The following is a 26,760-nucleotide window of genomic DNA, read 5'->3' as shown; positions in this document are numbered from 1 at the left end:
TCTGATCCTGGCCTTGGAGGCTCCAGCACTGACCTTGCCTCATGGCAGGCTCCAATCCCGGCCTCGCTGGCCCAGGCATCAGCCTAACCTCTCTACAGGCTCCAATCCCGGCCTCGGAGGCCCCAGTAGCGGCCTTGCCTCACGGCAGGCTCCATTGCCAGCCTTGCTGGCCCAGCACTGGTCTAACCTCTTGGCAGGCTCCAAACCGGCCTCAGATGCCTCAGTAGCAGCCTTGCCTCACAAAAGGCTCTGTGCCAGCCGTTGGCCTCAGCATCAGCCTAACCCCTCAGCAGGCTCCGATCCCAGCCTCGGAGGCCCCAGCACTGGCCTTGCCTCATGGCAGGCTCTGATGCTGGCCTCACTGGCCCCAGCACCGGTCTAACCTCTTGTCAGGCTCCAATCTGGCCTTGGAAGCCGCAGTAGTGGCATTGCCTCATGGAAGGTTACAATGCCGGCTGCTGGCCCCGGCACCAGCCTAACCCCTCGGCAGGCTCCAATCCCAGCCTCAGAGGCCCCAGCACCGGCCTTGCCTCACAGCAGGCTCCGATGCTGGCCATTGGCCCCAGCACCGGCCTAACCCCTCGGCAGACACCGATCCTGGCCTTGGAGGCCCCAGCATTGGCCTTGCCTCATGGTGAGCTCATATCCCGGCCACACTGGCCCTGGAACCAGCCTAACCCCTTGGCAGACTCCAATCCCAGCCTCAGAGGCCCCAGTACTGGCCTTGCCTCATGACAGGCTCCAATTCCAGCCTCGCTGGCCCCAGCACTGGCCTAACCCCTTGGTGGGCTCCGATCCCGGCCTCGGAGGCCCCAGCAGTGGCCTTGCCTCACGGCAGGCTCCAATCTCGGCCACGCTGCCCCTGGCACCAGCTAACCCCTCCGCAGACTCTGATCCCAGCCTCGGAGATCCCAGCACCAGCCTTGCCTCATGGCAGGCTCTGATGCCGACCTCGCTGGCCCCAGCACTGGTCTAACCCCTTGGCAGGCTCCAATTCGGCCTCGAATGCCTCAATAGTGTCCTTGCCTCACAGAAGGCTCCGATCCCGTCCTTGGAGGCCCCAGCACCGGCCTTGCCTCACAGTAGGCTCCGATCCTGGCCATGCTGGCCCTGGCACCGGCCTAACGCCTCCACAGACTCCTGTTCCTGGCCTTGGAAGTCCCAGCACTGGCCTTGCCTCACAGCGGGCTCCGATGCCGGCCTTGCTGGCCCCAACACCGGTCTAACCTCTTGGCAGGCTCCAATCCGGCCTCGGAGGCCTCAGTAGCAGCCTTGCCTCATGGAAGGTTCCAATGCCAGCCGCGCTGACCCCAGAGCACTGGTCTAATGTCTTGGCAGGCTCCGATCCCAGCCTCGGAGGACTCAGTAGCAGCCTTGCCTCATGGAAGGCTCCGATCCCAGCCTTGCTGGCCCTGGCACCGGCTTAACCCCTCCGCAGGCTCCAATCCCAGCCTCGGAGGCCCCAGCACCGGCCTTGCCTCACAGCAGGCTCCGATCCTGGCCACGTTGGCCCTGGCACTGGCCTAAACCCTCAGCAGGCTCTGATCCCGGCCTTGGAGGCTTCAGCACCGGCCTTGCCTCATGGCAGTCTCCCATGCCGGCCTCGCTGGCCCACACATCATGTGCTTTAAAGAGTTTCTCTCTTTCCCCCTCCCTTCCCCTCAGATAGGTCACCTTAATTGCTTTTCTCTAGGGTCCCTTCTTCATCCAGAGTTCCTCCTGTTACCCATTTCTCCCTAGTTTTCACACATCACTGTAAATAGCATAATTTGTTCTCACTCATGGCTGGGCAAAATTACATTGTGTATACATCCCATAGTTTTGAACTCCACTCATCAGTTGAAGGACAACTTGGCTGGTTCCACAGTTTGGCAATGGTGAACTGTGTAGCTATGAACATGGTTGCTCATGCATAGTTTGGTATTTTGGTTTTCTTTCTTTTTGGTAGATACCTAGAGGTGGTATTGCTGGATCATATGGTAAGTTCATTTTCCTTCTGCTCACGATCTTCCATACTGTCTTCCAAAGTGGGTACACCAATTTGCAATCCCACCAACCTCATATTACAGCTTCTATTTCTTCACATCTGATCAATTACAGTTTCTTTCTTCCTTGGAAGTCCTTCTTTTAATTTCCACACTTATTCCCACTTATTGAAATCCTGAAAGCCAGAAGGTGAGTAACTTTGACAAGATGATATACTCACAACCAATATTTTTTTAATAGAGGTCACTTGGATCTGGAAATCTGCCGAGAGATGAGATGAGGTAGTGGCAGCTTCCAGTGCTTCCTGGCAACATGGTTTCAGGGACCACTGGCCTTTTGCTGTGAAGCAGGCCCTGGTCCCAGTCCTGCTGCATGACAGGCTCCTGCCCCCACCTTGCTGGCTCCAGACCTGGCCTCGCCCCGCAGCAGGCTCCAGGCCAGGCTATTTTTTAATATAAATAATTTTATGTAAGTAGAGGAAAGAAGCTTGTATAATGAGGAAGTTATATGGATTAAAAAGTTACTTTCTATTAAATTTATGTTATGTTTTGATGCAATCTAAAAAAGTTTTCTTTCTAGAAAGATTTAGCCATGTAAGACCTGAAGAGGAAAAAAAAATTCCCATACTTTTCCAATAATGGAGCACCTTTATTTAGTGAAAGTAAAGCTTAGTAGAACACTTATAATTGACAATATCTTAAACTCTCAGGAGAATCTGGGCATATAGTTGAAAAAACTGGAAATTTATTCCTCTGTATTAAAACAATAAGCTAAGAAAGAAAATTAATGATGTAGCAATTTTTTTTTTTTTTTTCGGGTCTGAGGATGGAACCCAAGGGAATTCGATCTCTGAGCTACATCCCTACCCTTGTTTTTTATTCTTTATTTGAAACAGGATTTCACTAATTTGCAGATGGCCTCACTAAGTAACTGAAACTGTCCGTGAACTGTAATCCTTAGGTCTCAGCCTCCAGAATGCTGGGATTATACCACCATGCCCAGCTCAAGTTCTTTTTAAAATTAAATTAATTTTAAGTGTTATCTAAAGACATAAACAGTGTACATTTTGATGTGGTTATTTGTGAAGGCTTGATACATTTATTGTGTAATTTAATGTTTAAGTGAGGTTAAATATTTCTATTTAGAAAATGTGATCCTTAATATCTACTGCTTAAAAGAAGATGCACAGATCTCAATATTTACTGTGCTATATTTTTATTGTGAAAGTGAGAATACAGGGTGAATTTTAATACTGCTAATTCTAGTGTCAGCTCTCTTGACTTCTATAATACATATATTAAATTAAGTTTAATAATTTTGTTCTAATTATCAACATTTTTACTATAATGAATGGAAATCTTCATGTAAAGATAACCTGTCCTTGGGTATCATCTATTCTGCAAGGTAGGTCTCTTCAAGGCCAGCATCTGTTAAAAGTCTCATTATTATCATGATATATGTAATTTCAGCCACATGGATATTTCTTGTTATGTTACTAATTAAAGAACCATTCAGCTTTCTTATTAATCTTGCCTTATATTTCTGATCTTTTTATTCTGAAATATTTGCTTCTATATATAAAATGAGTTAAAAGCTAGAAAGAGTGAAGATAGATTTTAAATATCTTTAAATATGATGGGAGTTAAGCAAAAGGTTTTTGAGAGGGAATCTGCAAAAATAGAAGTGAAGAGACCATATTTTCCCAGTGGGCCCAGGGTGTACTACTGGTCAGCTACATCTTCCTAGCCATAATTTTTATTTTGAAACAGGGTCTCTAGGTTTCTGAGGGCCTCAATGAGTTGCTGAGCTTGGCCTTAAACCTGCAGTTCTTCTGTCTCAGCCTCCCAAGAACTGGGATTACAGGTGTGCACCACTGCTTCTGGCTGAGTTCTTGATTTAATACTAGCCTCAGTTTTGGTGTCACCTGCTTTTATTAGTACATAAGGGATAGTTTTGTCCAGGCAAGACCAAGTAAGAAACCTAGGGTTAATTTTTAAAAATAAATATTGATCTTTGTATCCAGTGTGGGTAAGCTTTGATTTTCCTCTTTTCCTCAAACTGCTGATCTAAATCTGTAATGACATGTGAAAGTCTTGAGAAATTTTTGACAATATAAATGGTGAAATTAAATAACACACACATAAGTCTCTTTTTGTAAGCACATTAGCAATAGAAATACCACTGAGTTTCAATCACTGAAGAACATAGAGGTGAGCTAAAACCTGAGAAACATTTAAATCTCCAAGAAATGTTTTTAAAAACTGTTAAATACAAGTCCAGATGGAGTGTTTTTTATTTTACTGTTTTAATGGAAGATAAAATAACTATGAAAACCTTTTTGTTTGATTAAAAAGAAGAGTCCAAAGTCCCCTTGCCTTGGTTTGCCTGCCTGGGATGTATGTTAACTATAGAAAAACTTGTTCATTTTTTAACTTTGTATTTTTTCATTTTTTATTTTTATGTGGATCTTATTGCAAATGTCATACATTCAGAATGTGTTTGGTGCCCCCACTTCTCCTTTCTTTCTCCCAACAATGAGTGTCCAGGTTGACCATGGTACATTCACACCTATACACATATTCAAATGTAGCTCCTTCATTAATCAACATCAGCCTTCTTCCTTTCATACTCTTCCTTTCTAGCTTTGCTGAGATTTATGCTCCATTATCTAGAGTCCCTATGGTATTCCTAATACTCTGTAGTTTGGGCATATTAGAGAAAACATATGTCCCTTCTCTTTCTCTGCTTGGCTGATCTCATTTAACACAATATTCTCCAGGTCTTTCCATCTTCTTGCAAATGACATGATTTTGTTCTTCTTTATAGCTGAGTAGAATTCCATTGTGTGTATTTCCCATAATTTTGCAATCCATTCACCTGTTGATAGAGACCCAGGTTGGTTCAATATTTTGGCTATTGCGAATTGTGCTGCTATGAACATGGTTATGCATATGTTACTGTAGTTCTCTGATTTCAGCTCCTTTGGAAAGATACTCAGGAATGGTATAGCTGGATCATATGGTGGATCCATTCCCAGTTTTAATTTTTATTGCTGTTTCTATTTCTTTTCTTGCTATTTTTAGTACCATTATATTTTTAAATATATTTTAATTTAATATATGTTTTTAATTATAACTTTTTTTCTGGTACTGGGAATTGAACCCAGGATGGTTCTAGATCTGAGCTACACCCTCAGTCATTTTTTTTTGTTTGTTTGTTTGCTTGAAACAGAGTCTAAGTGGCTGAGGTTGGCCTCAAACCTGTCATGCTTCTGTCTCTGCCTCCTAAATACTGGGATTATAGACATTTGCTACCACACCCAGCTTTTAGTAAACTTCTGTTGATGTATTGATCAACAACTCACCATGTGACTCAATAAGCCTGAGCACACAGAAAAAGGAGTATTTATTTGCTCACAGTTTGGAGATTTAGAGCTTCATTCCATGTCAGGTCAGGTTTGCAGAGCTCAGGGCATGGCAATGGGAAGCAGAGAGTGTGCCTCACTCTCTCACCTGAGAAGCCAGAAGCTGACAGAGAGCAGGAGGAAGTAGGGATCATCTATAGTTCCCAAGACCAAACCCCCATGAGCCCCTACTTAGCAACCCAGCCCTTCTTTCACCATTGTTACCTTGTTTCTGCAAATGCAGGGAGGATGCTGTACATCTAAACCACTATAGTTGGTGGACTGTAATCACACACCATGATGGAGTTCAGAGGGATGGGAACACATGCCTGCAGCACTGGAGTACTCCCAAGCCTCCAAAAAAAGCTTGTTCTTGCTGTTGTGATGCACGATGGAGTCAAGGCATAAACGTCAGAGTTAGTTCATCTGCTGGCTACACATTTTTCATCAGAAAATATATTCTTGTTTAATTTTTAATTATTTATTGGTGCATTTCAGTCTCACATTATAATGAAGTTCACAGTGATGTTGCCTACATGCATACAGTACTAGACTAAATACTTTTTAAAAGATGAGTCATGTAAAGTATTCTCAAATATGTGTACCAAGTTCTTAAACAGATTTACAGCTCAGAAAATACCACTGGCATCTGACCTGCAGTTTAGGATGCATTGTCTGAAGGTTACTACTCATTTGCCATTTTAATCACATGATAGGAATATCAGTTTCATTCAGTACTTACCATTTTACTTGCTAGTATGTGAAAAACTAGAAGGAAAAATTCTACTATTTAGAAAAGTATGTGTGTGTGTGAGAGTGTGTGTATGTGTTTAAATATTATTTAGGGTGTCCATTACCAACAAGAAGAATTATTAGATAAAATTATTACTCTTAAGGTGATGAATAAATCTAACAGATACTCTAATTTTTGTTATTACAAAAAGGTGTAACATTTAGACCAATTTTATAACCTTAAGAAAATGTGGCAAATATATATACATATACATATACATATACATATACATATACATATACATATAATCTATATAATATGTGCAATATATAATTATATATTATATATAATATATATACATTTATATACATATATATTGTATATATATATTTTTTCAGTACTTGGGATGGGACTCAGGAGCATCCTACCTCCAAGCTATACCCCAAGCCTTATTTTTTATTCTTTATTTTGAAACAGGGTCTCACTGAGTTGCTAAGAGTCTCACTAGGAAGCTGAGGCTGTTCTCAAATCAAGATTCTCCTGTCTCAGCCTCTGAAATGCTGGGATTATAAGTGTGAGCCACCATACCTGATATATATATATATATATATATATATATATATATATATATATATAGTGTGTGTGTGCGTGTGTGTGTGTATGTATGTATGAATGCATGCGTGTGTGTGTGTGTGTGTGTGTGTGTGTGTGTGTGTGTGGTACTGGGGATTGAACCTGTTTTGAAACACTATATCACTAGATTGCTGAGGCTGGTTTAGAACCTGAGACCCTCTTATCTTAGCCTTGCAAGTACCATGATTACAGGCATGCACAGTCATGCCTGCCAATCATATATTTTGCATTATATTCTTTAAGTCAGATTTATATTTATGGATTATCTATATATTCTGGCATGCTATTACAAGGCAAGGAGTACTTAGAGATTTCCCATTTCTTTTAGTGTCATTAGGAGAGTGCATTTGTAAATGCATAGCTGCATCTCTTCCATATGCCATAAATTTAATAAAATGGATCAGTCAGAAGTAATTGTTTTAAGCCATAGTACATTATTATTTGGCAAAGAGATCATTGCTGTGTATATGTGTGGGATGAGATTTAATGTGCACCAGTGCTGTTTGCATTTAACTTGTAAAATTCATGGAATTTTAACATCATAGAAAAGATTAGAGACTTTACCTCTTATTCAAGCACAATCTGAAATTCAACCTGCTGAAAAAAATAATAAAGTAAGCATCTCAATGGTACTGTGAAATAGAAGAGTGTCATTCTAGCACAGTACCACAGACATGTCTTAAAGAATAATAACAATGGCATCTACTATTTGTCTGCACACTGGTTCTGTCTTTCACAGTAAGATTTATGTTTTATGTATTTGCTTTAAGATAAAAGAAAAAGATGTGATTCTCACCTTGGGAGCTCCCTCTACCTCTTTACCCTTTCCTTGTTTTTCCTCTATCTTCTTTTCAAGATATCTCTTCTCCTATTATAAGTCTCACTGAGTGAATTCAAGTATCAGACTCTGTTATTACAGGTGTTTCCTTTTGTTCGGGTTAAAATTCAATTATGACTTCAGTGAGTAGTGATGGACAGGGAGAAGAAACTCATGTGGTTAACAGGAAATAGAAGTCAAAATTCATCAAAAGGTTGAATTTCTGTCTCTTGAATTCATCTACCCCTAAATGCCATCTGTAAATGGTATAATGAAAATACTTTTTGCCTCTTTGGGAATAGAAAAGTTTTGATGTTTTGCTAGATATAAAGTATAATATTTTCTGCTTTGATAGAGATTTGTAAGCCACCTAGAGTTTAAGCACATAATCTTTTCTAAAGAATGCACTTTACTATATTATGATTTCAAGAAAGTTTCTTTGGTTTGCAGGTACAATTCTGGTAGACAACATGCTGATAAAAGGAACTGCGGGAGGACCAGACCCCACCATAGAACTCTCGCTAAAGGATAACGTGGATTACTGGGTGTTGTTGGATCCCATTAAACAAATGCTTTTCCTGAACAGCACGGGGAGAGTTCTGGACAGAGATGTTAGTAATTTGTTTTTATTTATTTATTTCTGTCCCTCTGTTATAACTTTACTCTCATTTAATATATATATATATATATATATATATATATATATATATATATATATATATATGTGCTTGCTGATATGATATAAAATTTTCTTTATGTAATTTGAGTTTACTTTCTTGGCATATCAACCAAATAACTCATTAAAAGAAGATTGTATCTATGTGTAAGAAAACCATTGTATTTCCCACTTAATGTTCTGGAAGCTGGTGTGATTTTTTTAACAAGAAGAAAATAGAGAGCTTAGAATAAAGAGGTGATAACCTCAGCAAAGTAGTACAAGTGTGGCTATCACCCATCTCTCTCCAACAATGGCAAAAATGAGAACACCTCTCAGTTGTTGGCTGGAACAGAAGGATGATGATTGCCCTAACAGTTAGCTGTCCTTCCAAGTACTAAGCAATGTTGGGAGGATGAGGCTGGGGTGATGTGCTTATATTGTCTCTACAAAATGAAAAAGAAGGTTAGTGAAAGCTTCCTGGCAATGTCCTAGTCCTCTGGTTCTTTAGCAGGATGACATAAGTATTAGGTTTAGGTATCTCACTGAAGTAACTTTCTTCCTACTTGGATGCATCCCAGTCTTTCTGGAGGGCAGAGAAGGGAAGTGAGGGTGAGAGACTAGACACAGTGATTAAGGTACAGATCCCAGGAGAAACTAGGAGATATGTCTAACTATGAATACTCAGTTCATGAAACCCAAAGGTCAGATGTTCAGCTATGTGAGCCTGAATTATCTCAAATCATTGCTCATTGTTTATGATGCATTTTAGAGTAGGTTATGAAGATAAAACTTTAATCTTTCATGTCTAAAATGTAAGGACTTTAATTTTAGTGTAGTTCACATATCCTTACTATCTTTGATTTTTAAAAATTGTATAAATTGTCCTTTCTGTACCGAAATGCTTTCAGAGCCTCGTTCATCAAAATGTAAGGGTTTAGCTGGGTTTGGTGGCAAATGCCTATAATCCCAGTACTTGAGAGGCTGAGACAGCACAGGCAGGAGTATAGCTTCAGCTCAGCAGTTAGTGGGAGTCAGTTTAAAATAAACATAAGAAAGGCTGTGGGTGGAGCTCAAAGCTAGAATGCCCTTGGGATCACTTCCCAGTTTAAAAAAAAAAAAAAAGTATTTTATTTTAAGAATTCTTAACCCAGAACCCACGTATTTTGTGCTAAGCCTAGGTCACTGCTGCTAGACAATTAGTGAGGCAAGTCTGTGCTTTTATTACAAATCTAATTGCAATTGGAAATTGAAAATTGAAATTATAATTTTATTTTATAATAAAATAATATATGCATATAGAAAACACATCAGAATATAAAAAGCATATCTATGAAAATTTTTACCAAATAGAGAAAATAACATTTAGTATTTATGCTGCACTTATTATTTCAAACATATGTGTATATGTGTTTGTGAACACATACTTTTATGTAAATATATTTAATAATTATTAATTATATCATGCTGTAAATTGTGCTTTAAACTTGGTTTGACATGTAATTTGTGATAAAGATAGTTCCATGAGAATGAATATATTTCTCTAATCATTTTAATAACTGTATGGTATTTTATGAATGGCTAAATCAGGGATTGTGTGTGTTATGCTTGTGAGTGTGTATGTGTGATACAGATCAAACCCAGAGCCTTATGCATGTGGAGCATGTGCTCTACCAAGGAGCCACAACTACAATCCACTACTCCAGATATAGTTTTTAGACCCATTTTTAAATCTTGGATATAGAGTTTATTTACAGCTTTTAATTATTGTAAAAGTATTGTAGTGAGAATTTCTGTACATACATCTTTGTATATGTGCTGTTTCTTTAAAAAATAAATAGAAATATATTCATTGAATTACTGAAATAAGTAATTATATGCATTTTACAAAATGCTCTTTTAAATATATTGTACCTGTACACATCCACCTTGACAATGCTAAAAATATCATAGTATTTGAAGTAAAATAATACTATAATTTAACCACATGAAAAGACATTACTTGGAGAGTTGTCTGTCTTTATTGTTTGAAGATTACTTTTATTGATTTGGAAAAAGATAACCATCTTGGTTACTTTTCTCAGTGCAACCTAAGAAATATTTTCTACAGAAAAATAATAGCATGTAATTAATTTGAGAAAAGTTTGAATTCCTACTTTTCACATTTAGATTACATTATTATGCATTCTCTTTTATTAGTATAATATATTAATACTGTAATATTTGCATACACATATTTATAATGTGTTAGTTTTTAAAATTTAAAACATTTCTACTCAAAAGGTAAGTATTGATGAATATACATTACTATAGAAAAGTTACTTGTGAATAAATATATATGTACATATTTATATATTTATATATTTTAAAACATATCAATCATTTACCTAAAATGTAAATATTTGGTTTATTGCTCAACTTAATTTAATTTATTATATGACTGTAATAGTACTAATTCTCCGAATAGCAACACAGGCAAGAGTCAAGGCCATTCTCTGTGTCATGATTACTGGATTAGAGCCCCTTTGATCCTTCTTACTAGAAAATTGCTCGGTACTTTTTTATAAGTAGGAAATGTTCCACTGAGTCTTTAAAATACATGAAGGTTTTCTATGAATATATTGATTTTCATCAAAATTATTTGGCTTATAAAATATTAAAAATCTTCAAATAAACTCATGTTGATGGGAAAGAATATTAAAATATCAATGCAATAGAAATAGCCAGGTGTGGTGGCACACGCTTGTAATTCCCGGGCTTGGGAGGTGGAGACAGGAGGATGGCGCAGGTTCGAAGCCAGCCACGCTGGCTTAAATGACCCTGTTTCCAAATAAAAAAAATATATAAAATAGGTCTGGGAGTGTAGTCCTAAGGTAGAAGGGCTTCCAGGAATCCCAGTACCACAAAAAAAAAAGAAATAAAATATAATTTATTCTTAGGATATTATAAGTTTACCAGGGACAAAAGAAAATGACTTGGCAATGGACCACACAGATCCTATCCTCTATCTTTCCCTGTTCCTTCCCAATTTCTCTTTTACCTTCTTTTCCAGATTCCTTTGTACCTTTATAATTTTCCTCTTCCCTTTCTTTATTTTGCACTTGAAGTTAGCTCCTTTGAATGTTCACTGTATGTTAGCTTTCTGTAAACTTATTTTTACAGTGGCATTTCTAACTTTTAAAATTAATATTATGGTTATACAAATTTTGGGGTGTAGTATGATATTTTGATACACACATAGTATGTAATGATCAAATCAAGTTAATTAACCCTGAAATATTTTCTATCTATTTATCATTACTTCTCTTATTTGGAGACTTGGAACTATGCTATTTTAGTTATTCACAAAATACATAATAGTTTTTTTTGTGTGTGGGAAATAAACTCCTTTAGCTCTTTGGCAGAACAGGAGATCCTATTATGTAGCTTCTATGTAGCTGTGTTTAGTCATTGCATTCTTTTTTATTTTTTATCGGTGCATTTTATTCATGCATCTTAATGGGATGCAAGACAGTAGAGATATACATGCATACATCACCCAATTAGCCCTTATCCAATTCCCACCCCATTCCTTCTTCCTCCTTCCTTCTTATATTTGGCTTGATTGATTGATATTGACATGTTTGTTAAAAAAACATCATGTGCATTAAAGAGTTTCACTCTTTCCCCTTCCATAATCTCAGTTAGGCTGCCTTATTTGCTTATCTATAAAATTTCCTTCTTCATCTAGAGCTCCTCCTATGACTCATTTTCTCCCTGGCTTTTGCATATTATGGAGAGCATCCAATTTCTTATATTTTGTGACTGACAAATCTCACTTAGCAAAATGTCCTCCATTTCCAACCATTTCCCTGTAAATGCCATAATTGTGTTTTTGTTTATGGCTGAGTAAAATTCCATTGTGTACATATCGCATAGTTTGTAATCCACATCTTGACTGGTTCCCTAGTTCGGCAATGGTGAATTGTGCAGCTATGAACATAGATGCATGGATTAGTTTGTTAGTTTGATTTCCTTTCTTTTGGCTAGATATCCAGGAGTGGTATTGCTGGATCATATGGTAAGTTTGTTCCCATTCTTCTATGATTGCCATTCTATTTGGAGTTAGGGGAAATCTCAGGGTAATTTCAGTTTGCATCTCTCTGTTTGCTAATGATGTTGAGCATTTTTTCATGCATTTATTGGTCATTTGAATTTCTTTCTTCGTGAAGTGTCTATTTAGTTCACCTGCCCATTTTTTGATTGTTTTTTTTTTTTTTTAGTGCTGAGTTTCTTGAGTTCTCCATATATACTAGATATTAATTCTCTATCAGAGGAATAGTTGGCAAAAATCTCCCATTCTGTTGGCTCTTTGTTGAGGTTCTTGATAGTTTCCTTTGCTATATAGAAACTCTTCAGTTTCATGCAATTTGACATATTGATTTGCCTTTTAGTTTTTTGTGCCTTTGGGGTCTTATTGAGAAAGTTTTTTATCTGCACCTATGTGTTGCAGTGAACAACAAAAAACCCAGAATAGCCAAAGTTGTTCTCAGTAACAAAAACCATGTAGGAGAAATTACAATACCTGACTTTAAACTCTACTACAAAGCCATAATAATAAAAACAGCATGGTACTGCCACAGAAAACAAATACATAGACCAATGAAACAGAATGGAAGATTCAGAAACAAATACACAAACTTACAGCCAATTAAGCTTTGACAAAGGCCCAAAAACATACACTGGAGAAAAGATAACCTGTTCAACAAATGGTGTTGGCAAAACTGGTTAAGCATATGCAGAAACATTGAAATAAATCACACTTTCTGCATGAGTCAATTCAAGATGTATCAAAGACTTAAAAATTAGACCAGAGAACTTGAGGCTTCTTGAAGAGGGCATAGGTCCAACACTGGTCATTGCATTCTAACTTTCTACTACTCTGATTTTCCTCACCTTTCCCAGTCCCTCCTAACTACTACTGTACATTCTGATTGATTTTTTTAAAAACATCTGCATGTGAAAGAGAGAGTGGTATTTGTTTTCCTGTGTCTGATTTACCATCACATCCTTTACTTCTATCTATTTTTCTATAAATATTCATTTTTCCTCACTTTACAAAGATTACCTTCATAAACCATTGGTATATATCACTCTTAATAAAAAATGTCAAAACCTACACACACATATACTCTCATATACAAATTTGCAAGTATACTTTCACAGTATTATGTTAGGCATTAATTTAGAAATTAGGAGGATAGCTTGAATTTCTAGGTATATACAAATGATAATTGTTTAAAAATAATTATCCACACAATTTATATACAATTTTTTGTTCCATGAATGAACAATAAAAAGCAAAAGATAAAATTATCAGGATTGACATTTGCCTTCAGTTATGAAAGATAAATCAAAATTGTCCTAACATATTCCTAAGTATTTTTGAAGTCCCTAATCTCTCACTAACTGAATTAGGAGAACTGTACTTGATGTATTTATGACCTTCTTACACAGCAGAATGGAATCTATTCCAATGGAAAATTATACTGTGTGTTATATATTAGCCACAGGGAATTCTTAACTTCAGCATAATCCATTGTAGTTGTAATTTATTGCCTATGAGGTTCCATGCTGCTGTGAGTTGCACAGGAAGAGAAAATTGAGAGTGACAACAGTTCCAGGTGTCCTGGTTATGTCTAATTTATAGGTACTTAGCAGTACTAAGTGGGGGCTCAGTGAACACTGAATTTGATCATCCATTTAAAAAAGATTATGACCTTTCTGTCCCTGTGCTACCTACTCAATGTGCAATTAGAAGTTAAGAAGCAGTGATTTTATGTCTCTCTTGAAATATTTAGAACATAATTCACTTGATTGTCTTCTAAAAGGTGTGACAGGCTAACAGTGTATTTATTCTGTTTTTAATTTTCTTTTAAAATATACAGAAAACATCTAGTAATTCAAATACTTAAAAATTAGTAGCAAAGTCAGAGGTCATTTAATTAGAATACTTTTCAAAAAACTATTAAGATCTGGTTTATTTTTTATTATTTTGATGGTACTGGGGTTCCTGGAAACATTTCTACCTCCAGGCTACACTCCCAGACCTATTTTATACTTTTTATTTGGAAACAGGGTCTCTTAAGCCAGCGAGGGTGGCTCCAAACCAGCGTGATCCTCCTGTCTCCGCCTCCCAAGCATGGAGATTACAAGTGTATGCCACCATGACCCGGCAAGAGCTAGTATTTTTAAAATGTTTTGTTAGTGCATTATAATTACAAATAATAGTGAGGTTAATTGATACATATTTGTACATACAGATAACATAATTTGGTCAATTTCATTCCATAATAACTCCCCTTTTTCTCCCTTCTTCCCTCCTTATCTTTTTCCCCTATACTACTGGTCTCACTTCTATATTTATGACATTACCCCTTCCCCCCTTTTTTCTCTCTAGATTTCAAGTATGAAAGGAAACACATTATACTTGATCTTTTGAGTCTATCTTACTTGGCTTAACATAATTCTCTCAGTTCTATTTATTTTCTTTCACATGACATAATTTTCTGCATATGACATAACTTTTTTCTTTCTCCTTCTCCTTCTCCTCCCTCCTCCCTCCTCCCTCCTCCTCCTCCTCCTCCTCCTCCTCCTCCTCCTCCTCCTCCTCCTCCTCCTCCTCCTCCTCCTCCTCCTCCTCTCTTCTTCTTCTTCTTCTTCTTCTTCTTCTTCTTCTTCTTCTTCTTCTTCTTTCTTCTTCTTCTTCGGTGGTACCAGGGTTCCTGGAAGCCCTTCTACCTCTGGGCTACACTCCCAGACCTATTTTATATTTTTGAAACAGGGTCTCTTACGCCAGCACGGCTGGCTTAGAACCTGCGTGGTCCTCCTGTCTCCGCCTCCCAAGTGCAGGGATTACAAGCGTGCGCCACCACGCCCGGCCCAACTTTATTCTTCTTAATGACTGACTAAAACATATAACTCATTTTTATTCATTTATCTGTTTTTGATGACATAGACAGGTTCAATAATGTGACAATTATTAATTATACTGCATACACATAGGTGTACATACATTACTATAATATTCTGTGGAGACATAAATGGTGGGTCATATGATGGCTGTATTTCTATTTTTCTGAGGAACAATTATATTGATTTCCAAAGCTGTTGTACTTTCCCCCAACATCTTCACCAGTATTCAGTATTATTTATATGCTTGATAACTATTATTGTAACTGCAATGATATAAAATCTTAGTGCAGTTTTGATTTGCATTTCCCCCACTCTTAAAATGTTTAACATTTTTTCATATATTTGTTGGCCATTTGTATTTTTTCTTTTAAGAAGTGTTTGTTTATTGATTGGAATATTTGTGTTTTGTTTAAGTTTTTATGTATTCTGGATATTAATTCTCTGTTTAAAGAGTAAATGACAAAGATTTTCTTCCATTCTGTAATCCCCCCCTCCTTCTCTCTCTTGTGGTACTGGGTTTCCTGGAAGCCCTTCTACCTCCTGGTTACACTCCCTGACCTATTTTTTATATTTTTATTTGGAAACAAGATATCTTAAACCAGTGAGGCTGGCTTCGAACCTGAGAGGTTCTCCTGTCTCTGCCTCCCAAGCCTGGGGATAACAAGTGTGCGCCATCACGCCCAGCTATAAGCTCTCTTTTTATGCACTTGTTTTCTTTGATATGCAGAAGCATTTTAATTTGATGCCATCTCATTTATTAATTCTTGGTATTAGCTCTTGAGGTTTAATAATCCTAAAAAGGAAATTGTTGCCTGCACAAGAATGTCTGAGTGCTGACTGTACACTTTCTTCTAGTAGTTGCAAAGTTCTAAATCTGAATCCTAGGTCTTTAATTTATTTTGAATAAACATTAGTACAGGGTAAGAGATAGGGATCTAGTTTCATTCATCTACAGGTATATACCCACTTTTTTCCAGAAAAGGCTTTTCTTTTTAACTAATGTATACTTTTGTACCTTAATCAAGCATTAAATGACTGTATTTGTTAGGTGTATCTGTGTCTTCTGTTTCATTGTCTGTCTTTCTATTTTTATGCCAGTGTCATTATTACAGTTTTTGTTATTATACCTCTATAATATAATTTTAAATCAGGTAATTAGATGCCTCCACTATTGCCTTTTTTGTTTAGAATTGCTTTAGATATTCTGTGTATTTTATTGCTCCATATAAATTTCAGGACTTTTTTTTAAAGTTCTCTATCAAAGAAACAGCATTTTTTATGGGTGTTGCATTGAATCTACAGATTGATTTTGGTATTATAACCATTTTAATAATATTAATTATGCATATCTATGAACAGAGGAGATCATTCTATTCAATATCTTCTTCAATTTTGTTCTTCAGTATTCAATAATTTTTCTAGAGGCCTCTCATCTTATTTAGCTATAGATACTCTGTTATTGTGTATTAAATTATTTTCCTGACCTTTTTTCTCAGTGAATTTATATTAGCATATAGTAAAGCTATTTATTTTTGTATATTGATTTTGTATCCTACTATTTTGCTGAATTTATTAGCTCAAGATAGCTTCTGATAGAAATGTTTCCATCTTTTAAATATAAAATCATATCTATAGTAATAATTTTAATTTTTTCTATTTGTATTCTTCTTACTTTCCTCACTTTCCTAATTTCTCTAGCTAATATTTCAAATACTTTATAGATTAGACGTGGTGAAAGTAGACATTTTCTCCTGTTTCTAATTATGAGAAATATTTTTCCCATTCAGCATGATTTTGGCTTTAGATTTATGATAGTATTTTGAATGTTGAATTTTTTATATCCTATTATTTTGCTGAATTTATTTACTAGCTCTACATAGCTTCTGGTAGAAATGTTTCCATCTTCTTAAAATAAAATCATATCTACAGTAATAATTTAAAATTTCCTTTTCTATTTGTATTCACTTTATTTCCTTCACCTTCCTAATTTCTCTGGCTAATATTTCAAATATCTTGTAGATTAAAAGTGCTAAGAATGGACATTTTCTCTTGTTTCCAATTATGAGAAATATGTTTTCCCCATTCAGCATCATTTTGGCTTTAGATTTATCATAGTCTTTTGAATGTTGAGGTAAGTTCTTTCTATCCCTAATTTCACTAGTGTTGCTTTTTTTGTTTTTTGAGTGGGTGTTGAATTTTGTCAGACTTCCTTTTGTATGTGATTTTTGCTCTAATTTACTTTATGTGATGAATTATCTTTATGGATTTGTATATGCTGAATCAACCCTGAATACCTGGCATGAAACCAACATGATGATATGCAATGGCCTTAATATGTTGTTGAATGTTATTTGCTAATATTTTATTAAGAAATTTTGCATTTATACATTAGGGATATTATTCTGCAGTTTTCTTTTTATTAATGTTTCCTTGGCTCGGTTTCGTATCAGGGTGATACTAACTTCTTTCTATCCCATCAAATAATTTTAGGAACATTGGCATTAGTTTTTCTTTGAAGGCCTGGTAGGATTCAGATGGCAATCTATCTGGTTCTGGGTTGTTGGTTTTGTTTTTGTTTTTGTTTTCTTGATGGAAGCCTTTTTATTATCGCTTCAATTCAGTTGTTTTATATGATCTTTATCCTCCAGCTTGTTTGCATATTCTCAGTGCTGGGATGCACTTGATATGCTACTCTATTCTCTTCTCTTTATTTTTTAAAAAAATTTCTTGGTGCATTGTAGTCATATATCTTAATGGGATACAAGATGGTAGAGGCATACATGAACATATCACTCATCCCTTTCCCAATTCCCACACCACTTTCTCCCTGCTCCTTCCTCATGTTTGGCCTCCTGATTGAATGTAATATATTTATGAATGTACATCATGTACATTAGAGAATTTCCCTCTTCCCCCTACATCTTCCCCAGTTAGCTTACCTTATTTGCTTATTTGTCATTTCTCCATACTGAAGAAACTGGAGAAAACTGAAAGTAGTATTGCTAGATCATGTGTTAAGTTTGTTCGGATTCTTCTGAGGATCATCATGATGTTTTTCAAAGTGGTTGTAATAATTTGTAATGCCCCAACAATGTTTAGAGTTTCCATTTCTCCACATCCTCATGAGAATTTGTTGTTGTTTGTGTTTTGAAGGATTTCCATTCAAATTATTAGAGTTAGGTGAAATCTCAGGGTAGATATGATTTGCATCTCTCTGATTATTAGTGATGTTGAACATTTTTATACTTTTATTGGCTATATGAATTTCATCTTTTGTGAAGTGTCTATAAAGTTCACTTGCCCTTTTTTATTGTGTCATTTGTTTTCTTAGCACTAAATTCTTTGCGTTCTCTGTATATTCTGGATATTGGTTCTCTATCAGAGGAGTTATTTGCAAACATTTTCTTCCATTGTGTCGGTTCTCTGTTGAGGTTCTTAATAGTTTCCTTTTTCTGTACAGAAGCTCTTCAGTTTCATACAATCTCAGGTATTTGTTCTCATTTTAATTTCTTGTGCCTTTGGACCCTTGTTGAGAAAGTTTTTACCTGTGCCTATGTATTGAAGTGTTCAAGGAGCTACAAGGCCTCTGGTCTGAATTTCAAGGCATTGATGCATCTTGAATTGATTCTTGTGTAGTGTGAAAAAGTGGTGTTTATGTCCATTTTTCTACATATGGTTAACCAGTTTTTCCAACACAATTTGTAGAACAAGCTATCTTTTTTCTAGTGTATGTTTTTGGCCCCATTGTCAAAAGTCAATTTGCTGTAAGTGTGAGGATTTGTTTCTAAGTCTTCTATTCTGTTCCATTGGTCTATGTGTATTTTTTATGCCGATACCATGATGCTTTTATTATTATGGCTTTGCAGTATAGTTTGAAGCCAGGTATTATGATGTTTTCTGCATGTGTTTTTTTGCTGGGAACTGCTTTGGCTATTCTGTTTTTTGTTGTTGTTATTCCAAATAAATTTAAGGATGATTTTTTTCTATGTCTGTGAGTGATGACTTTGATAATTTAGTTGGTGTTGTATTAAATCTGTAGATCACTTTTGGAAGAATTTTTTGATGATATTTATTCTGCCTATCCAAGAACATAGAAGATAGTTTTATCTCCTGAGGTCTTCTTTGATTTTTTAAATGTTTTATAATTTTCTTTGTAGAGGTCTTGTACCTCCTTGGTTATGTGTATTCCTAAGTTTGTTTGTTTGTTTGTTTGTTTATTTATTTATTTATTTTTTGGTGGGATATCCTGAGTGGAAGTGTTTTCTGGGTTTCTATTTTGGTATATTTATGGTTGACCTACAGGAAAGCTTCTGATTTTTTAAGATTGATTTTGTATCCAGATAATTTGCTGAGTTTTTAAATCAGTTCTATAAGCTATTTGATTGAGTTTGTTGGGTCTTCTTAGTATAATATCATGTCATCTGCAAAACAGGATAGTTTTAGTTCTTTTTCTATTTGTACTCCTTTGATTTCTTTCTCAAGCACTATATTGAAAAGAGGTGGTGATAATAGACATCCTTGTCTTGTTTCTGTTTTTAGAAGAAATTTTTGCAGGTTTTCTTCATTTAATAAGATGTTGGCTACTTTAGATTAAGTTAAAAAATTTGTTTTATATTGAAAAATATGTATTGTAAACAATCCTTTTTTATTTTTGTTCTCTGGAACTACACTAAATGAACTAAGTCATTTTTTTATATAAGTAGGTATCTGATGAATATTTTTTAAAACCTCACATTTTATCATACATTCTCAACATTTTCAAACTTTCAATATAATGCCTGTTAAAACACACCTTTTGTCGGGTGTCATGGTGCATACTTGTAATTGCTGCGCTTGGGAGGCTGAAACAGGAGGATTGCGGAGGTTCGAAGCCAACCGCAGCTGGCTTAAGAGACCGGTTCCAAATAAAATATAAAAGGTCTGGGAGTGTAACCCGGAGGTAGAAGGCTCCTGGGTTCCATCCCAAGAACCACCACCAAACACACACACACACACACACCCCTTTCTGCATCAGATATTGTAATGAATATAAGATTTTCCTTAGTGTCTCAGCAGCCACTTTAAGGTGCTGATGTGTAAAAATCAGCTTTTAGCTATCAAATTTTTTTTTTTTTTTTGGTAGTACTGGGGTTCCTGGAAGCCCTTCTACCTCCGGGCTACACTCCCAGACCTACTTTATATTTTTATTTAGAAACAGGGTCTCCTAAGCCAGCGCACGCGGCTGGCTTCGAACCTGCTCGATCCTCCTGTCTCTGCCTCCCAAGCGCGGGGATTACAAGCGTGCGCCACCACGCCCGGCTCAAATTTTTAACTTATATATATATGTGTGTGCATATATATTCATATTGATATTTGTAGCTATTTACTACTTTGTAATGATTGGAATTTTTCCGTACTAATTGGGAAATTTATATTTATTATGATAATCATTTAATATTTAACTCATTATTTGAATTACTAAGGTGACTTAGAAACTTTTGTCACATCTTTTATGTATTCTAGTGAGCTATGTGACATTCACAGATTTTATACACATGACTTTAATGTCTTTATTTATATTGGTGATCAAAAGTAAAAGAGTGATATGTGCATGTATATCCCTATCATCTTGTACTCCATTAAGATATATGACTGTAGTGCACCAATAAAAATTTAAAAAAGAACTACAATATTTAATGCCTTAAATCTTTTAATAATTCTGTAAAAACACACATGCTATTCATTATTATTCCAAGTTTCAGCTCTGTAGAAGGAGTTCCCCAGTGAGAAAAAAAAAAGAATAATTATATTAAAAAAACAAACCAAGCCAGGCATCATGATTCATGCTTATAATTCCAGTACTTGAGAAGCTGAGACAGGAGTATATGGTTTTATGGCCAGCCTCAGCTTTTTAGTGAGGCCCTCTGCAACTTACTGAGACTCTGTTTCAAAATAAAGAATAAAAAGTAGGGTTGGGGATGTAGCTTGGAAGTAGAATATCACTGGGTTCCATTCCCAATATCGCAAAACAAAACAAAACATATTTATTATGATGATGATAAAATTCTGACATTTTCATGTAGAACTTGCTTATTTCCCAGTCATAAGCTCAAACCATAAATCAATGTTAAAAAAATTTAGTAGAGTTTTTTCTCTCATTTGAGCAGATATGTTTGCACTGTCCAAAAAATGAATTATAATAGATTTGCTGATGTTTTTTTCAGTTTCCAGGTTTAATGAACTTCATGGAGCCAAACATTACACTATAGTGTATTCTAAATCACTGCCTTTAGATCTGCAAAGTATGAAAAGAAATGGCTTTCCTTCTATGGACCTTTTGGTTTTCTACAAATAAATAAACTGCTATCTCACATGAGTTCTTGTATAAGATGAATGTTGTTAATGCAAACATACTCAATAAATTACAGTCCTTTAAAAATAAGTGAAATGATATAGCTACCAGAACCTAGTATGTGGCATTTACTAGAGACATTCCTCTATATGTTAAAGATGGCTCAATATTTTCTCTCTAGGTAAAATTATTTATGCATTATAAATCAACTCTACCATAAAAATAACTTTACATGAAGCAATATTTTGCATTTGTGTAGACATGCACTATCAGTATCATTCTTCTCATTTACAAATGTGGCTTTAAGTATTCTTAATCAACCTGTCCTAGATTCAAGCAATCATTTCTCTACTTTTAATTGGCTCTATTACAATATTTAACAACTTATTTTATTATTCAAATTTATTAGCTCATGTTTTATAGATTTTATTTCTCTCACATCTTTGTAGATTCAACTTTTGAAGCTTTTTATTGACATAATATGTACATATTTATGAGGTACAATGTAATGTTTTGATTTTTGTAGACATTTAGTAGTGTTCAACTCAGGGCAATTACCAGGACTGGGTAAATTAGTAGAAAGTGAGAGAAGGGAAGTTTTATTTAGTCAATGAGTACAATATTATTGTTTGATAGGATAAATAAGTTTTGGTATCTTATGGCAAGGAAGATACTTAGTGACCAATAATGCATTATATATCTCAAAATAGTTATGAAAGAAATTTGAATGTTTTCAGTGATGGATGTTAGTTTTTCATAAATAAAAATAGTTTATATCCTTATGTGCTATAATATGTACCCAGCAAGAATAAGTTCATATAATATTTATGGTTCTATTACATTGTGTAATTATTAATGCCACATTTAGAGTTGAGAAAATTTAGCATATAGGGATTTGCAACATTCCCTGCATCACACAGTTAATTTATGGAACTAGAGCTAGAAACCAAGTAGTCTGATAATATCAACTCATCTGTTCTAGTACAATGCTAGTTACTGAGTAGGAGGATATTAGTACGTGAGCGAAACCCAAGGTTGTATAGATTTCCAGTCTTATCAAGGGCTACAAATGGAAGCAAATGTAAAAAGTATGAAACACTACAAGCTGTAGATGAAAAGCACAATGTAGGTAATTAAATGGTGAGGATAGAAGTAGAAACACAGGGGGCATTCTAGAGATTCAGTATTGATATGGTCAGGATACATTATTTTATAAACCAACATAATTACAGAGAACTTTGTATAAGCTTAAAAGAGATTTAGCTGGGCGTGGTGGGCACTCTTGTAATCCCCGTTCTTGGGAAGCAGAGACAGGAGGATCTCACAGGTTCCAAGCCAGCCGCGCTGGCCTAAGAGACCCTGTTTCCAAATAAAAATATAAAATAGGTCTGGGAGTATAGCTCGGAGGTAGAAAGGTTTCCAGGAACCCCAGTAGCACAGAGAGAGAGAGAGAGAGAGAGAGAGAGATTGATTTAAAAAATAGATGTGGTGGCGCTTACTTGTAAAACCAGTAGTGGCCAGACTCAGGCACTTATTGAGGCTCTCTGCAACTTAGTAAAACCCTTTTTCAAAAAAAGAATAAAATATAGGACTGAAGGTGTTCCTCAGAGGAAGAATGGCCCTGGATTCCACCCCCAGTACTGTAAAAAACAAAAAGACAAATAAGTATAAAGAAGTATTTTGCAGTGCACAGACTCTGGCCTCATGGAGTCATACACATGAAGGTGTGCATACTACAAGCACTTAGACATGGGACCCAAGTAATCAAGTCTCACTGTAATGACATTTTTTCTTTCAAAAAATTACCATAAAATTTAACAAGTGGTTACATATCTCTATGTAGTACATATTGAAATGTTACTTATAATAATAAAAATTGATAAGCTGAAATATCTCATTATTAGCTATTACTAAATGAAGTTATATACTGTGTGTGTGTTACTAGGGATTGAACTCTATGGTATTCCACTTCTGAGATATACCCCATTCTTTTTTTTCCCCCTTGATAATATAGTCTTATAAATTACAGTGTGCTAATCTCAACTCCCCAGTGTGGGATTTACAGGCATGTGTCATACTCTCAGCTAAGCTTGTGGATAAAAATTGTGGATGAAACATAGCCTAACAATGAAGTAGAGTTGAATCACATAATATAGTTTAATAGTACTATATACTGAACTGCTATAATAAATCTCTGTTAACAAATGTTAGATAATATTTATTTGTGTTTGTGTAGTAAGTATATATTTAAAAGATAAAAATAAGCATGTAAATGTATACAGTGAGAAAATTTGGTTGGTTTTGAGTGGACTTTGTACTTCTAATTTTTCATAACTTTTATCAAAAAAGACTACATAATATTCCAACAAAATTATAAATATTAGTTTTATAATTTCTCTTTTACAAGTATTTCTTAATTAATACATTTTTGTAAAAAATAGTTTATATCATTATTACTTTAACCTTTTGAAGCACATTCTTTCATCATATCAAATCTCAGCATTGATTTTGTGGTTTTACTCATCAGAAATATTCTGTGAGCATAACACTACTTGAAGCTCTACATTTGAGATAAAACCTGAACAATGAAATAATTATATTGCCCTCTCTTGTTTTTAAAATAGTATAAAAACTATCACTTTTTCTAGATTACTAAAATCTAAAAATGAACAAATTTAAAAATTGTATTAAATCAAGAAATGTTTTGACAGTTATGAGATGATTTGGTTTCAGTTGTTTTTTTCTAACAATATAACTATTACATTGCAGCCACCAATGAACATACACTCCATTGTCGTGCAAGTCCAGTGCATCAACAAAAAAGTAGGCACTGTTATCTTCCATGAAGTGCGAATTGTGGTAAGGGACAGGAATGACAACTCACCCACCTTCAAGCATGAGAGTTACTATGCCACAGTGAATGAGGTCAGTTTCTGTCTACTCTCCTTGGGTCCTTTTTGTTGATATATATATAACCAACTCTATACTTTAAATTTTCATAAATGATACCTTTATATCAATAGAATTAACTCCCTGTTGATATTAAGAAACTATTATAAGGAATAGTACATGGAAGAAATATGTTTGAGGTGACTTCTGATATGATTCCAGTAATTCACTTTGCTACAGGAAAAAGTCTAACTGGCCAAAGAGATTTTTGTTTTGATCATCTGAGAAATTTTATTGTCTGAATTTATGATGTACATAATAAAGCAGAGCATTCTCTATTCTCTTTATAAGGCAGTAGAACAGTATCTTTGTATCTCTGAGGTGCTTACCCAATAATGGAGTTTTACTTTTTATGTAGTTATTATTTTACTGTAATATATAAAATTACTTATAAAATTCATTATCCATTTATTGTAAACCATGTAAGAAAATATGTTTCACTTATAAAAAGTGTGATATAGCTTAGATAAAAAAAAATAGTCTGGCTTTGGAGGAAACAGAACCCAAGTCTGAAGCTGTTCTTGCTAGGTATACCATCTTTTCTCTCAGTTCTCTTTCAAAATCTTGAAAATGAATAGTTTAGTATCACCTGTTTATATTTATGAATAATGTGTTAGTGTTCAGCTTGGATTCTATAAAGCTATTGTCTTGCATGTGTCCCATGGAGTTCTGATGCTTCCCTTATACCTTCTCCTCTGAAAACCTCATGTGTGCTTAAATGTAAATATTGGACACCAATGCAGTGTTTAAAAAAATAGTTCTGCTGATTCAAAACAGTTTAAGAGTTATAGAAATAATATAGATTAAATAGAAAGAAGCATGAGCTCATGGCTTCCATTGTTAGAGAAAATTGATGCTAAACCTAGCAAATATTAAAAACATGATCCCCTTGTTACTCAACAGTATCTTCCCAGGTAACCTGAATAGTGTATGACAGAGGTTACATCTGATGTGGAATAAAGCCCTGGTGCAGCTAGTGTTGGAACCTGAGAATTTATACAGTATTTAAATTTCCTTGTGCAATATGTGCCTATTAAATTAGATCATTAGAGAACTGGGCATTGAGAATCCTATGAAGAATAGTATATGCTTTTTTTTTGTGGTACTGGGATTCTTGGAAAACCTTCTACCTCCAGGCTACACTCCCAGACCTATTTTATATTTTTATTTGGAAACAGGGTCTCTTAAGCCAGTGAGGCTGGCTTCGAACCTGCGCGATCCTCCTGTCTCCACCTCCAAAGCACAGGGATTACAAGCCTGCGCCACCATGCCAGGCTTAGTATATGCTTTAAAGTATAAGACTATACCAACAAACATATTTCATTATTTATGTTAGAAATAAATTCTCAGGGCCTTTGAAGGCACAAAGGGATGTGCGCAGAAAGTGATAACACTTAATTTGGTCAAAGTATTTTAAGATTTTTTAAAAATAAAAATCCCACTCAGTATCTGGAAGCGTTAAACTTATAGAGAACCTCACTTATATCTATACCAACAACTTAGTAATTATTATGAAAAAACTAGGGTAATAGGAATGCATTTTTAAAGTATACAGAGTTTTAAGATGAAATGTTTGCATTATGAAAGGCTTACAGTTCATGCATTGCAACTACTTTTGGAAAATATACTCTTCTAGTGACCTTATATTCTCTTATATAGAACTCTTCATTGAAGCAATCTTGTATTTCAAGGTAATTCTTTGAATTTCATGCAAACAGAATACAATTTAATTGAGCAAGTTTCTAAACAGTAGAGTTAATGAGGAGTGTTTTACAGGATTTACAAATAATTAAATCCATCAGAATGCAACAATAATAATATCATTGTTGACTATCTCATATTAAGATTAATCAAGCATCAGCATCCTGGGCTGTGAGAAGAAGTATTGAGTAATAGAGCATTCTATCATCACACTAGTGTGATTGCTGATGAAAGAACTGGTGGTTCAGTTCTCTTATGGATTTAAATATGTCAAAACAACTTATACACAGAGAAGCTTATTTTGCATAAACCCAAAAAATTTTAAAAATTGAAGAGACAAATATTCATAATGCTGAGACACAGTAGTACAAGTGAGATAATTTAAAACATTGCTAGGTCAACCTGGACACTCACTGTTGGGAGGGGAAAAGGGGAGTCAGGAGGAGGGAAAGGGCACCAAGCACAGTCTGAATGTATGCCATTTTCAATTAACATGATCCACATTAATAATAATAATAATAATAATAATAATAATAATAAAATAAAATACATTCAAAATATTATGACTATAGACACATTCAAATGAACATGGTTTTCA

At 35.3% G+C, this 26,760-nt stretch overlaps 1 protein-coding gene across 6 annotated transcripts in view; it reads left to right on the top strand.

The window, feature by feature from the left end:
• The window catches only part of PCDH15 (protocadherin related 15), a gene marked incomplete at both ends in the record, with an annotated part of 813,688 nt that overhangs the window by 246,789 nt on the left and 540,139 nt on the right, over positions 1 to 26,760 (top strand). For all 6 annotated transcript variants that reach the window (XM_080699048.1, XM_080699046.1, XM_080699047.1 and 3 more), the window contains 2 exons: positions 8,023 to 8,183; positions 24,282 to 24,437. In XM_080699048.1, the coding sequence (XP_080555174.1) occupies positions 8,023 to 8,183; positions 24,282 to 24,437 (317 nt within the window). The remainder of the gene's footprint in view (positions 1 to 8,022; positions 8,184 to 24,281; positions 24,438 to 26,760) is intronic.

Source organism: Muscardinus avellanarius (assembly GCF_963383645.1).
Source record: "Muscardinus avellanarius genome assembly, chromosome: 7".
In the NCBI taxonomy this organism is placed as follows: Eukaryota; Metazoa; Chordata; class Mammalia; order Rodentia; family Gliridae; genus Muscardinus; species Muscardinus avellanarius.
The sequence above is the reverse complement of the archived record's forward strand: the minus strand, read 5'-3'. Positions and strand labels throughout refer to the sequence as shown.